The sequence below is a fragment of the Neopelma chrysocephalum genome, unplaced genomic scaffold (genome assembly GCF_003984885.1).
Source record: "Neopelma chrysocephalum unplaced genomic scaffold, ASM398488v2 Primary Assembly neopelma1_24, whole genome shotgun sequence".
NCBI classification, from domain to species: domain Eukaryota; kingdom Metazoa; phylum Chordata; class Aves; order Passeriformes; family Pipridae; genus Neopelma; species Neopelma chrysocephalum.
Genome location: NW_020897693.1, coordinates 24,724,953 through 24,738,199, shown reverse-complemented (window position 1 = coordinate 24,738,199; position 13,247 = coordinate 24,724,953). Strand labels below are relative to the sequence as shown.

The following is a 13,247-nucleotide window of genomic DNA, read 5'->3' as shown; positions in this document are numbered from 1 at the left end:
CCAGAAGTGGTAAATTATGGGATTGGCTCAGAGGTAGCACTAGAACCAGCAACTGCAGGCTGGCACAGCTGCTGACAGTGTGGTTGGATTGCTGGGAGCCCATCCCGTCCAAGCTGCTAAGCACAAGATTTGTGGCAGGTGTGCTAAGAGAGACTATACAATGCATAATATCCAAACCCTCCAGTGTAGGAAGAGCATTACACTTGAATAGTCTTTAGTAGAGTTCTGGGAAAATCTTACCTATTGTTTCACTTTTAAAGACCCAACCCATATTAGCCTTGGCCGAAAATAAAGTCACTGTGCTAGACTAAGATGAAGAGTATATCCAAGTCAGTAATACAGTGATCAGCCAAAACACATTTCAGGCTATCCCAACAGAAAAAAATTTTAATTGCTTCCTGAAATACTTCAAACAATCTAGGCAAAAACTTACAACATGACTTCCTTCCTGAGTGCACATTTTAAATTACGAAGTGGGTCCAGTTGGGTAAATAATACCAGGGAGAACACAGATATGAATGTATTTCAACTTCGTAAGAAAGGGCTGAATGATACAGAAAAAAACAAGTCCAAGATAGAAGTTTCCTCAGCTAATACATACACGTGGTGAATTTCCCCTGTATGCCTCTGTGCCTTACGAGGGAGCACTATTGTTTCGCATCCAGGATCCAAACCTGTCTGCACACATCAGTGCGAGCTCAGCAACTTATAATGCTTACATGTGAAATCACTGACCATTGCTCTAGGTAACTGTAACAATCCAGGTGCCACTTTTACCTCCCAAAACATGAGTGCTAAAATGTATCTAAATACAGTGACAAAATTAGTATTTTATATTTTTTAAATCCTCCAGCAACCACGGGAGTTCTAAGACAGATAAAACACTGGCTGGAGTCAATTGAAGCCATGGCATCGTAACAGTCCAAGTGAATCTAATCAACATGATGCTGGAAATGGGGTAGCAGCTGGTCTCCCAGTGCTGCCACTACCAATCAATAAGCATCATTGTAATGTCTCTGCCAATCTAGATTTCTACAACCACGATTTCTATGTTGCAACAATGCTAATGGAAGTGAGACAATCTGGATGTAGTACTGTCAAAGTATTTTTTAATGGAAACTGTTTAAAAGGCACAGATCTGATACCATGGTAGGTTACAGAAAGCATTTTAGCACTTCCACAGGAAATTGCAGATGTAGTTGTGGTACACACTGGTACGCCTGTGCTACTTTTAATCTGCTAAAGTATTTTATAATTGGTCAAAGCACAACCATTAACTTGTATTAATGGTAAATACGTGTTCTAGTGAATCACAGATATCCATTATGTAAGATGTCAGTATCACAGGCTGGTCAAGACACACGCTCATTTCGACTTCTGACTATAGAATCGTTAAGGTTAGAAAAGATCTCAAAGATCATCCGAGCACAACCATTAAATCAACCGTGCCAAAAATGTTCAGCAATTCTTCACGTCTATTTGTAAACAGAGATGCATTTTTTCTGATGCATTTTTCAAACAAGACTTTTATCCCTTCAGCGCAAAATTATAAACGTATTTCGGCCAAAATACCCCTGTGTATACTGCACCAAGGCGCACAGGCGCTGGCTGAGCCGTCCCAGGGCAGGACGATGGCGGCAGAGCGCGCGTGCAGGCGCCGGGCTGGCCCGAGAGGTAACGCCCGCAGTGCCAGCGCGGCCCACAACCCCGGAATACTGCCCCACCCCGCCAAACTCCCGGGAAGGGCCGCGGGAAAGAGCTACCAGCCCCGCTCCACCTCGGGAAGGGGAGGAATAGGGGAGGGAAGGGTTGTGCCCCTACCCCAAGGGCCGCCCCGGCCCCGCCGCGCCCAGCCCCGCCTCCCCACCGCCCGCGGAGGGCGGGCTCTGTTCCCGCCTACCCGCCGATGCTGGGGAGCGCTGGGCGGCGGCGCTGTCCCGCGACCTCGAGGCTCTCGCCTGCCCCGGCCCCCTCCTCCGCGTTGTCCGTAAGCGCCGCCTCTTCCCCGGCCCCCGCCTCCTCCGCGACCGTGGCAGTCCCCGCTGCTTCCTTCAGCTGCTGCCTCGGCCGCGCCGCCAGGCCGCCGCCGGCTGTGCCGGACCCCTTCCCTGCGGGCCCGGCTGCCGCCCCGCTCCGCCTGCATGGCCGGGCTGCGCCTCCGGGCCGCGGCGCCGCGCCCGCCCCGCCCACTGCCGGAAAGGGGCCACTTGCCAGGGCCACAGGGAAATGGCGGCGTCCGCGACCTCAGCAGCGCCCGCTGCCGGCGGCTGGCGCGCGGTCGGGCCGGGAGCGCCGGCGAGGGACTCGCGGTCAGCCCCGCGCCTCTCGGGACAGCCCTGCACGTCCCGGGGACAGCCGCGGGCAGCGGCCGCGGGATGCTCTGCCCCTGCACCCTCTGCAGGTCTCAACGAGCAAGGAGTGGAAAATCGCTATCCACGTGTATTAAAAATAAAGAAAAAGAACTCTAGCAAATATGTGTTTAATGTTTAGAAAACAATATGGTGGGCTAAAGCCGCATGAATCATGGAATTGTCTAGGTTGGAAAAGACTTCTGATGTCACTGAGTCCAACCATTAACCCAGCACTGCCATGTCCACCAATAAACTGTGTTCATAAGCACCACATCTACACATCTTCTAAATACCTCCAGGGATGGTGATTCTACCACTTCCCTGGGCAGCTTGTTGCAACCCCTGACCACCCTTTTGGTGAATAAGTTTTACTGATATCCAATCTAACACTCCCGTGGTGCAAGTTGAGGCTATTTCCTCTTGTTGCTTGCTACCAGGGTGAGGAGAATGAGCCCCACCTGGCTACAACCTCATTTCAGGTAGTTGTAGAAAGTCATAAGGTCTCCCCCGAGCCTCCTTTTCTCCAGGTTAGACAAACCCAGCTCCCTCAACTGCTCCTCCTTTGTTCCAGACCCTCCACCAGCTCTTTCTCCTGTCTCTGAACAAGCTCCAGCACCTCAGTGTCTTTCTCATAGTGAGGGGCCCAGAATTGAACACAGGACTCGAGGTGCGGCCTCACCAGTGCCAAGTACAGAGGGAAAATCACTGCCCTGGTCCTGCTGTCCAAACTATTGCTTATACAAACCAGGATGCCATTGGCCTTCTTGGCCACCTGGGAACACTGCTGGGCCATGTTCAGCCAGCTGTTGACCAGCACTTCCAGCTCCCTTTCCACTGGGCAGCTTTCCAGCCACTCTTCCACCGGCCTGTAGCATTGCATGGGGTTGTTGTGACCCAAATGCAAGACCTTTGCTTTCTGTAGCAAATGAGGAAAAAAGCAACTGATCTCAGGCTGACAGGGTGTTACACAGAAGGTTGCGCTACATGAACCCCGTGAGGTGACTCCACCGCCACTGGAGGAGTGTCCTCCTCTGAGGATACAGAGCAGAGACACGGGAACAGCTTTATGCCATGCTGGTTTGTTCTGCTCGTCTTGAACTAAGTAGCCACCCATGTGTCCTTGGGAAAGTTCACCAGTTTCCTAACACCAGCTTGCCAGATCCCTCTGGAGCGTGCAGGCTGTCATTTGACAACACACATTAAAACATCAATCTGGTTTTGAAGGTTTTTAAACCCAGTAGCCCTTCCAGCAAAATATGACCACAACTCCCATTCTCTGAAATCGTGGGCTGTACTTACTCTGCACTACTACCTTCGGTAAGGGCTGCTCAGTTCTGGGGCACAGCATGCAGCAACTCAGTAAATTGGCTTAGCGTACATGCAAATAAATAAAATAACAGGGAGCAGCACTGGCAAGCATGTTGCAAAGACATCCAAGCAATTCTCGTGCAGCCAGCACAGGTCTGGCAGACCCAGAAGGAGATAGAGCTAATAAAACCTGGAGAACCCAAGCTGTGCCTGCATCTGCGGTGCAATTAATCTGTGACACGAACAATCTGCCTCCAGATAACTGGAAGCTGACTATATGTACAAATTTAACAACTCACATTAATTAACACTTGATTAGATAGATTGAAAAAATATCATTAATATTTGGCAACAAATAGCAAATACCATTACAACTCATAAGCATGAACATTATGCATCAGTAATTATGAGACACAGCGAAGTCATGATACTGTACATATGCATTTTGATTTTGTAATTTAATTTTGATCTCCCTATTATTATCATCTCTAAGATAGACAATTAACATAAATTATGTTACCATAGCACACTGGAGTCCTGCTCACAGGCACTATTGCCGTGAGTAATACACAAACATGACAAAAGGTAATGCCATGAAGTGTTAACACAGACCTACGAAACAAAAGATTATGGAGTATGAAGAGGTGACAAGAACTATCAACATGCCGAGAAGAGATCTTTGTATACTAGTAGCTTAGCTACTGTCAGCTTTTATGGACATCACAGTAAAATAGCCTATTAGAGAGGGAAGGCTTTGCATGAGGGTAACAAGACTGCTTTTTATTAAGAAATTAGTTGTCGTTTCTGTACCATATTACCAGTGTTTCTGCCACCCATGTCAGTTCAAACCAAGAACAATTGTGTCAGGACAACAAAAACTTCTGCTTCTCCTTTTACTCTGAAGTCTGCAATCCACTTGGCATAGTTTCAGCAGTCTTTCTTCCTAAATCCTAATGTTAGGGAAGGTAAGTGACCTAAGAGGGGGACACACTTGCTACCTATGGCAAAGACAAAACATTACAGGCAACAGCATCTAGGGAATTTCTTGTCTTCCCTCCTCTGAGAAAAGTGTTATGTTCTGGCAAAAAAAGGCAGAAAGTTGAAACAATCTCCTATGCAGTTGCTCAAACCCAGATGTTAGGCAAATGTAGAAGTTAGTATATGTTTATCCATGTGCTTGATATTTGCAGCTGGTGCCTTTTTAAAACCATCTCTAGCCTTAGCTGCTGTCTTGCAACTTGCATAAAATTCATGAGCCCTGGCAGTGTTTCAGGTACATTAGCTGCAAGGCCTGGAGCACAACTCCATTCTAGGAGTACCATTGGCTATATTAGAGTTTAACTGGCTGAATCAAAGGTCAGCTGCACTGCTGATAAGACCTGTTGTGAAGAAAGCTAGAAATGAGAGCTTCCTTCTCCTTTCCCTTGGGAACTGCTTTTAAGCTGAGGCTGTACCATTGGCCCTCACAGCAGCTATATCTACAGCTGGTCTCCTATTTCCTCGATCCTGACTCAGATCCTGACTCAGACCTGCTGGCTGGGCTTCCTGGATTGCTCTTGGACTTTCCTCGTCGCTGCAGACTTGCTATGCAATCACTGGACTATGTCTGACTCTCATCACTGTCACTTCTCAAGACTTCTCAAGAACCAAACGTGCTTCTCCACATCCTTTTGGTGAGGTCTTAGCTCCCACCTGCCTTGGCATCATGCTCCACCTGTGACTCACCTTCCCTTGCTAGGCAAATGGCCCTCACACCCCCTGACATTGCCACACTAAAACCACTACCACTCTGCCATGCATAAAATTTTGTCACATGGAACTTTTAATGTGCAGAACAACTCTGCTGACTGTCCACAATGAAAGAAGCATAAGCCACATGAGGTAGCAGATAGAGATTCATCTCTCACAGCTCAGCTACCTATCACAGCCATACAGCTGCTCCACACACCTTTGTTTCACACTAAATTAATTTCTACTCTTCAAGGTTGTATAAAGGTTTGTACAGCCAGCACGGCCAGCCATCAGGGCAACTCTGACTTAGGGGAAGTCTTTGCAGAATGCAGAACCGGGATGGAATGTCTTCCTTTGTATAAGGCTCATTAGGACTGCTGTCGCACTTCAGCTCTTCTTGGCTACTGGACTGGCTCTGCAGGTTGGAGAGAGAGAGCCAAGCATACAGATGGTCAGCGTGCACATACTATGAGTATTGCTAGTTTGCAAGGCCTATACATGAACTAGAATCCTGTCGAATTAGGTTCAATATATGCTGTGTATAAACAGAATACAGATGCACAAATATTTAAATATAAGACAGGAGATGACAGACACACAGATGAAGGAGAATGATTTTGAGGAGCACGATAGGCAGAAGTCTCAGTACATCAGGAAACTTGCCATTATCCAGTTTCGTCACAACAAGAGATAATCATTAGGTAGGTTTTGAAGTAGAAAGATACAGATTAAAGTAGATAAACTTCCGTGGATACTTAGGAGACCAGGGGCAAAAGTGAAGGAAACAAAGAAAGCAAATAAGAATCATAGAATCATCAAGATTGGAAGACACCTTTAAGATCATCAAGTCCAACCACCAACACAGCATTGCCACTGTAACCCCTAAACCACTAAACCATATCACCAGCACCAGGTTCAGATGCCTCTTAAACACCTCTGGGGATAGTGACTCAACCACCTCCCTGGGCAAAGAGGACAATGAAAGAAACTGAGATGCTTTTCTGAAAGTTCAACTAATGGCTGTAAAAGCTTGTATTCAGCTGATGAGAGACAGGACCCAACTACTTTGTACAAAAGATAGATGTGGGAAAGGGATAGGCTGTAGAAGCTACTTGCCAAGGCCAAAGATAACAATGTTCTGAGAGTTAGGATGAAAGGTGAAAACACAGAGAAGTGGTGTGGATGGATAGGGGGCACCATATAATAGAGATCTGATGCACAGGGAATCCTAATAACTTAGAGCTGGACTGTAATAGTGATGAAGCAATGTCTGCTTTAAAAAAAGGGATCATCTTACCAGTTTTACACTCGCTATATGCCCAATAGAAAAACCTGTTAATATTTTTTCTTTCATTTCTGACTTTAAAAACTAAATACTATTTGACTATTCCAAAATTACACAGTTTTGCAAGACTAAGCATCAAGCAAGTCATTAGCATCATCTGATGTGATTGAATTACTCAGAATCCAGAGGTTATCTGTGAAAGAAATTTTCCCTAATACAGGCATATATTCACTGGCACAAGAAAACAGCACTGAGGAATGTAGGAAGGAGTGGATGTCAGAGGTATGTATGCATTAATAGAGTTGTCCTGTTTTCACCTTTTGCTGCTAATGCAAGTATTAAATTGCTTTTGTTGCATTCTTTGTCACTGTGGTTATCTATTGCTTCTTCCTTTTCAGTTTACTCCTTTCTATCCTCAACCCTACCATTCACTCACCAACCTAACCCAGTTGGTCTCCTCTGTCCTGAGATCTTTCAATAGAGAAGAATCTTTCTTGCCTGACGTATTTTTCCAGAAACATCTTCTTGACCTTGCCTGCTTCCTTAGCTCAGATTCCCCTTCAATTGCCTCAAGCGCTTCTAACACCTAATTGTTTCTTCTTGTCACCATGGCAGTGTGTTTCCTAAATCCCTATGCATCCTCAGTTTTCTCTTGCTCTCTTTCTATTGTTGGTCACTTTTCAAAATTTTCCAAAGATAATTTCTGAAACCTTGACATGCCTTCTACATAGTACTGTAGGAAACAACACAGTCACTCACTGTCTTATTGCACTGCAAAACTTCACGTCTGTCTTTGAGAATATGTAGAGTGTCTCCTAAGGTATTCAAAATGTAGGAGCTGGTGTGATTGACTACCTTATCAAACAATAGTTACATTGCTTTTTGAAATGTCATAGAGTGTCAGAGTACATTGTCTTAGGATGTACATCTGTGGGTTTTAGTTACGTTCGCAATGGTAGGAAGAATAACCTAAATGCAAAAGGAGAACATAAATAATTTGATAGGTTGCTTTACAGGTATTTTTATGGTAACTCTGATGGAAGTCTGTGCTATTTAATGAGGTACTTTCATTTTCTGTTTTTTTTCCTTTGATCTTTATAGCTATCTCCAAAAGGATGTTTTTGAATACAGAAAGCAATATGCAACACTGCTAAGATCCTGATGACAATACACCAAGAACAAGAATGGGAGTCAATTTATTCAGCAATTCTACTGTTGTAAACAGTTCATCAATCAACCATAAGCAGTTAGAGGGGCATAGCCTCTGGGAAGTCATTACTATTGCCACTGTAACTGCAATTGTAAGCTTAATAACCATAGTGGGAAATATTCTTGTAATGATATCCTTTAAGGTTAACAGTCAGCTCAAAACTGTCAACAATTATTACTTGCTGAGCCTTGCCTGTGCAGATCTCATCATTGGGATATTTTCTATGAACCTTTATACGTCCTATATACTCATAGGCCATTGGTCTCTTGGAAGCCTTGCCTGTGACCTGTGGCTAGCACTGGACTATGTAGCTAGCAATGCCTCAGTAATGAACCTTCTAGTCATCAGTTTTGACAGATATTTTTCCATCACAAGGCCTTTAACTTACAGGGCCAAACGCACGCCCAAAAGAGCTGGCATCATGATTGGTCTGGCTTGGCTAATTTCCTTCGTGTTGTGGGCACCTGTAATCTTGTGCTGGCAGTATTTTGTTGGTGAACGAACAGTACCACCTGAAGAGTGCCAGATACAGTTTCTAGATGAACCCATTGTCACCTTTGGTACTGCAATTGCTGCTTTTTACATTCCGGTGTCTGTGATGACCATTCTGTATTGCCGCATCTATAAAGAGACAGAGAAACGTACCAAGGACCTTGCTGAACTGCAGGGTTCAGAGTCTGTGGCAGAGTTTGAGACAATAAAGCCTCAGAAAGCTCTCCTGAAGTCTTGCTTCAGTTGCAAGCAACAAAACTTAGTCAAAAGAGAGAGGTGTCAGGCTTCTTGGTCTTCATCTAGTCGAAGTACGTCAGCCACGGTGAAAGCCTCTCAGGCAGCGAGTACTTGTATCGACTGGGCTAAGGCTGACCAGTTAACCACCTGCAGCAGCTACGCATCATCAGAAGAGGAGGATAAACTTGCCGCTGACTCAGTTTTCCAAGTAACTTATGGAAGTCCGTCTAATAGTAAGGCAGAAGAGTTTCATGAGAGTACAGATGTTGTTGTAAAAGACCAACCTGAAGAAAATGATTTTGAGAACCAGAAATACTTTTTGTCACCTGCCAAAGACCACATACAGAAAAGTAAAAAATGCGTAGCCTATAAATTCCGATTGGTGGTTAAGACTGATGGCACCCAGGAAGCCAACAATGGTTGCCAAAAAGTAAAAATAACTCCTTGTTCTGCTGCTCTGTCAAAGGATCCTTCCATCAAAAGCATGGATCCAAATATAAATAACCAAATCACCAAAAGGAAACGGATGGTTCTTATAAAGGAGCGCAAAGCAGCACAGACTTTAAGTGCCATTCTTTTGGCTTTTATCATGACATGGACTCCCTATAATATCATGGTTTTGATCTCCACATTTTGCCCTGAATGCATTCCAGTAACACTGTGGCACCTCGGATATTGGCTATGCTATGTGAACAGCACTGTTAACCCCATGTGTTATGCCCTCTGTAATAAAACTTTCAGAAAGACTTTTAAGATGCTGCTTTTCTGCCAGTGGAAAAAGAAAAAAGTGGAAGAGAAACTATACTGGCACGGCAATACCAGACTGCCATAATTGCTTTTGAATAAGGAATAAGGGGAAATATATATATTGATGTAACCTAGCAAATTGACTGTAATTCTGTCTTTTCAAAGCTGTTGCTTTATGTGTCTAGTGGTTAAAAAAATCTGCTGAAAAGTTAAATTTTGCATGAAAATAGCGTGTGCTTGGGATAAAAAGTCAGTGGCTGCTATGAACGACACAGTTTGTTTTTGACTATGCAGTAGATCTGCATTAAAGTTACTATGTTTGGGGTCTTATGTCCTTTCTTTCAGCCTAAGAATATGTAGAGTAAATTATGAACTACTAGAAATTAGACTGGGATGGTCACCCAATCATCAGGTTAGGTCATCCAGTCTTTCTCCCTGTAATTCCCTGTCTTTCTATAATTCCTTGCTAGTGTATTTTCTATTGAGTTTTCAATGTACCAAGCAATGGAGCTTGTATTACTTTTGTTTTGAGACTTTTCTACCTGCTGTTAAAATGCAACAAGGAATATGTAAAGGGATAAATGCTGTCATGCCCAATACTAAATGGTTAGGGAGATTATTAATACTCAAAATGAACACATATGGCAGGAGATTGTGATACTGATAAAATTTCCACTTTAAGGAGGACTTTTGTGGAGACATTGGAAGGGCTCATAGTGAAGGGAATAGATAATGTATCTTGTATATGAAGAAGCCAGTCCCAATCTCAGTCCCAATCCATCATAAAAGTGACTGTCATCTGCAAAAATGGTGTTGATTAGCAGATATCTCTAAATTTCTCCAGTTCCCAGTACCTCTGAATGAAATTTTAAAATTTTATGCAATACTGACAATGGTACAAAACAGAACTGACTGTAAAGCATAATGGATACCGTCTATCTACAACACAAGGAAAGCCTTTTTCCAAATTACCTTTGTTGTGCTTCCCCTGAGCCCAGAATTTTCCATTACTGATGGAATGATGCAGAACAAGAGAAAAATAAGTATTGGTACACTGTACGTTTACCTATATATAAACAGTGACAGAATTGGCATCCCTGAAAGAAGATTTTTTAAAGTAACTTTTGAATATTTCTATAAAACTATTAAGGACACTTTACAATTTTTGTCTTTGAATAGCTTTACAAATAGTAGTCAGTATCAGGTGCTTGGAAACACAAGTTACCTTCAGGCACTGTCTTTTGGTCCAGCAGAACCATATCTGCTACCGTACCGGGGGCTGGAGTCAACCCCTCAGGTGGCTATAGCTTCTGGGACTGGGTTGTACTGGCCTAGTTACAATGACCTGAGGCACTGACCACTAGCTGAGGTTTGCTGGGGCTTTTGGTGCCGGGGCTGAACTGCCTGTGCCTGACTGATGTCTGTGAAAGATTGGCAGGAGTCCTGCAGCACTTACTGGGTGCATAAGCAAGGGGCTGCCTTCAGCAGAAGGCCAGTGGAACAGAGCTGCTGACCTGCCTCTTTCTGGCAGGAACAAACAAGAAGCCTCAGAAAAGACTACGAGAAAACAAAGTTAATGACAACAGAAGTCACGAGGAATGAAGATGTAAAGGAAACAAATGTTTATGAATAAATGAGAAAGATCTTCATGTACTCAAAGTTCAGATTCAGTTCTAGCCTTTCTATTAAAATTCTGAGTGAGGTACTCTGGAATATTAGTTTGGGACAATCTTCATATAATATCTGCTATACACGTTAGTGGGACATTATAGTGGTGACATGACCCAGTTGCACATTTCAGGGATTGTATTAGTTATCATGAATGTACCATTGCTCTCAGTGAAATTGTTTGTATAATTTATTAAATTATCATACCATCAAAAATTTCCCTACATATGAATAATTCCACCATTTCAACAATCACAGTACAAGTAATTAACATTTTCTGTATCCCCAGTCTCCACAGGGCAGAATTGTGTCAGTGAAAGGTTAGCAGTGTAATAATGTAAAAATATGTTCTCTAAATTCACGATTGATTTTGTAATGCGTCATACGGTGCCTATTATTTTTTGTGCACTATGATTACTTATTAAAGGAAAGCAGAGGTTTTTATAAAGACCCTTTCATCAACTTTGCTCTGTCACTATCCAGAGCTTTTCCTGTGTACAGTAACTACGTACACATTGGTTATTATAGTGGGTTTATTTTATATTACATTGGATCAGACATTCAGTAAACTATGCTTGATTTTTAGCAAATGAATGTGCCCCTCTGGGGCAAAAGCTGTAGTTAATGGCAAAATTTATGAGGTAGTAACAGTTCCTGCTAGCTGCACTGTTATTGCTAAAATGAAGCATTGGCTTCTACTGAAATTAAATGGGATATTTTTTGTTGGTTTCGATTTCTGTTGAAGAATGTTCTGTAAGTTTTTATGGACTCTGTGCTCAGTAAATGTATTAGAATACATGGTGATGGATGCAACAATGTTGATTTATTGTAATTGTGAAATATGTGCTCAAATTTTGCTGCTAGCACTTAATCATGTGAGAGATTACATGGCCAAACATGAATACATTGTAAATATCAGGAATTATATAAAGAGTTGTGTGTTGCTTTATTGTTATGTAGGATATTTTTTCTTAAAAAAGAAATCAAAATCACAAAAAGACAAATGTGGTTGTCATCAGAGTATCGCTTAGTACTTAATTATATTTTGTACCTTTGAAAAGTGTTGTGGGACTTTTGCAGTGTAGGACAATCTTGTTATCTGTATTTCTGTACTTTTAATGACATTTTTACTGATCCTATAATTGGTTATGGTCATAGACTAGTGAAATTTTTTTGTAAAATTACATTTTATTTATACATAATTACATACACATACATATATATACATATATATGTATGTATTACCAATATAGATGCATAAATATACATCCCTAACTAAACTTTTCAGAGACCCAGCAGCTTTTATATTTTCGAGTATTGAATTTTCCCAGAAACTTGGGGTAGGATTTTTGCCTCTACCTTTTCATATATGCCAGCCTCCCTGTATGTTCCAGATCCCCACAAATTATCAACTAACATTAATTTTCTGTAAATATAATTTATGTTTGTAGATAAATATTTGGAATAGTTCCCAGAATTTTTAAACAGGTATAGAACACCTGGATACAGTTGTGCACTTTCTGTGACTACTTAGAGTGAAGAGCTTTGCAAAGGACAGAAAGTCATGATAGACCATAAATGCAAGGGTTTCCTTTACAGAAAAAATCTTGTTGAATTGCGAAAGAATGAAATCAAAAGACTTACAGAGAAAATAACCTAAGAACCTGTAAAATACGATAGAGAATATTTTTCCATTAATTCTATAATTCAGTTGCCAATAATGCTTATCCTACTCAACTATTCGTGTCAATTATTAACTGCTATTAACTGTTGAAAATTATTTTTATGTGTGGATTTTTGTTCCTCATCTCATTTGTATCTCTAATGAGACCTGCACTGGGAAATATGGACTTGAGGAGTCTAGATCCAGAGTCAGTGATGGACTTCAAGGCAAAATACTTCACTGTACTTTCTCATCACACTTTAGATATTGTTCCAGTTTCAGAGCTGAGTCTCATGAAAAGTCCCCATCTCTAATTCTGATCATTTTATCTGGCACATAGAGCTTTTTCTCAGTAATCTGTGACATTGCCTCCTTGTCATATTTGATAGATTACCTGAACATGTCAAATTAATTTAACTGATAAATCTTAATGCAAATGCAGGTAAGGATAGTCACATCCTTGAAGGAATAAAAATCTCACTGAGGTGTGGTAAGCATGTTAAATTTAACTGAGAAGTCATTACAACAAATAAAGAATCCCATATCGGTTTGGAA

General features: G+C 42.2%; 2 protein-coding genes across 7 annotated transcripts in view; one reads left to right on the top strand and one right to left on the bottom strand.

Annotated features, from left to right (window-relative positions):
* AVEN (apoptosis and caspase activation inhibitor) overlaps positions 1-2,300 on the bottom strand; it is a 104,381-nt gene extending 102,081 nt beyond the window's left edge. The window contains exon 1 of the mRNA XM_027708842.1: positions 1,901-2,300. Coding sequence (XP_027564643.1) covers positions 1,901-2,143 — 243 coding nt within the window. The 5' untranslated portion in view covers positions 2,144-2,300. The remainder of the gene's footprint in view (positions 1-1,900) is intronic.
* The window catches only part of CHRM5 (cholinergic receptor muscarinic 5), a 62,764-nt gene extending 49,517 nt beyond the window's left edge, over positions 1-13,247 (top strand). For all 6 annotated transcript variants that reach the window (XM_027708830.1, XM_027708815.1, XM_027708824.1 and 3 more), the window contains exon 3: positions 7,777-13,247. In XM_027708830.1, coding sequence (XP_027564631.1) covers positions 7,860-9,446 — 1,587 coding nt within the window. In that variant the 5' untranslated portion in view covers positions 7,777-7,859 and the 3' untranslated portion in view covers positions 9,447-13,247. The remainder of the gene's footprint in view (positions 1-7,776) is intronic.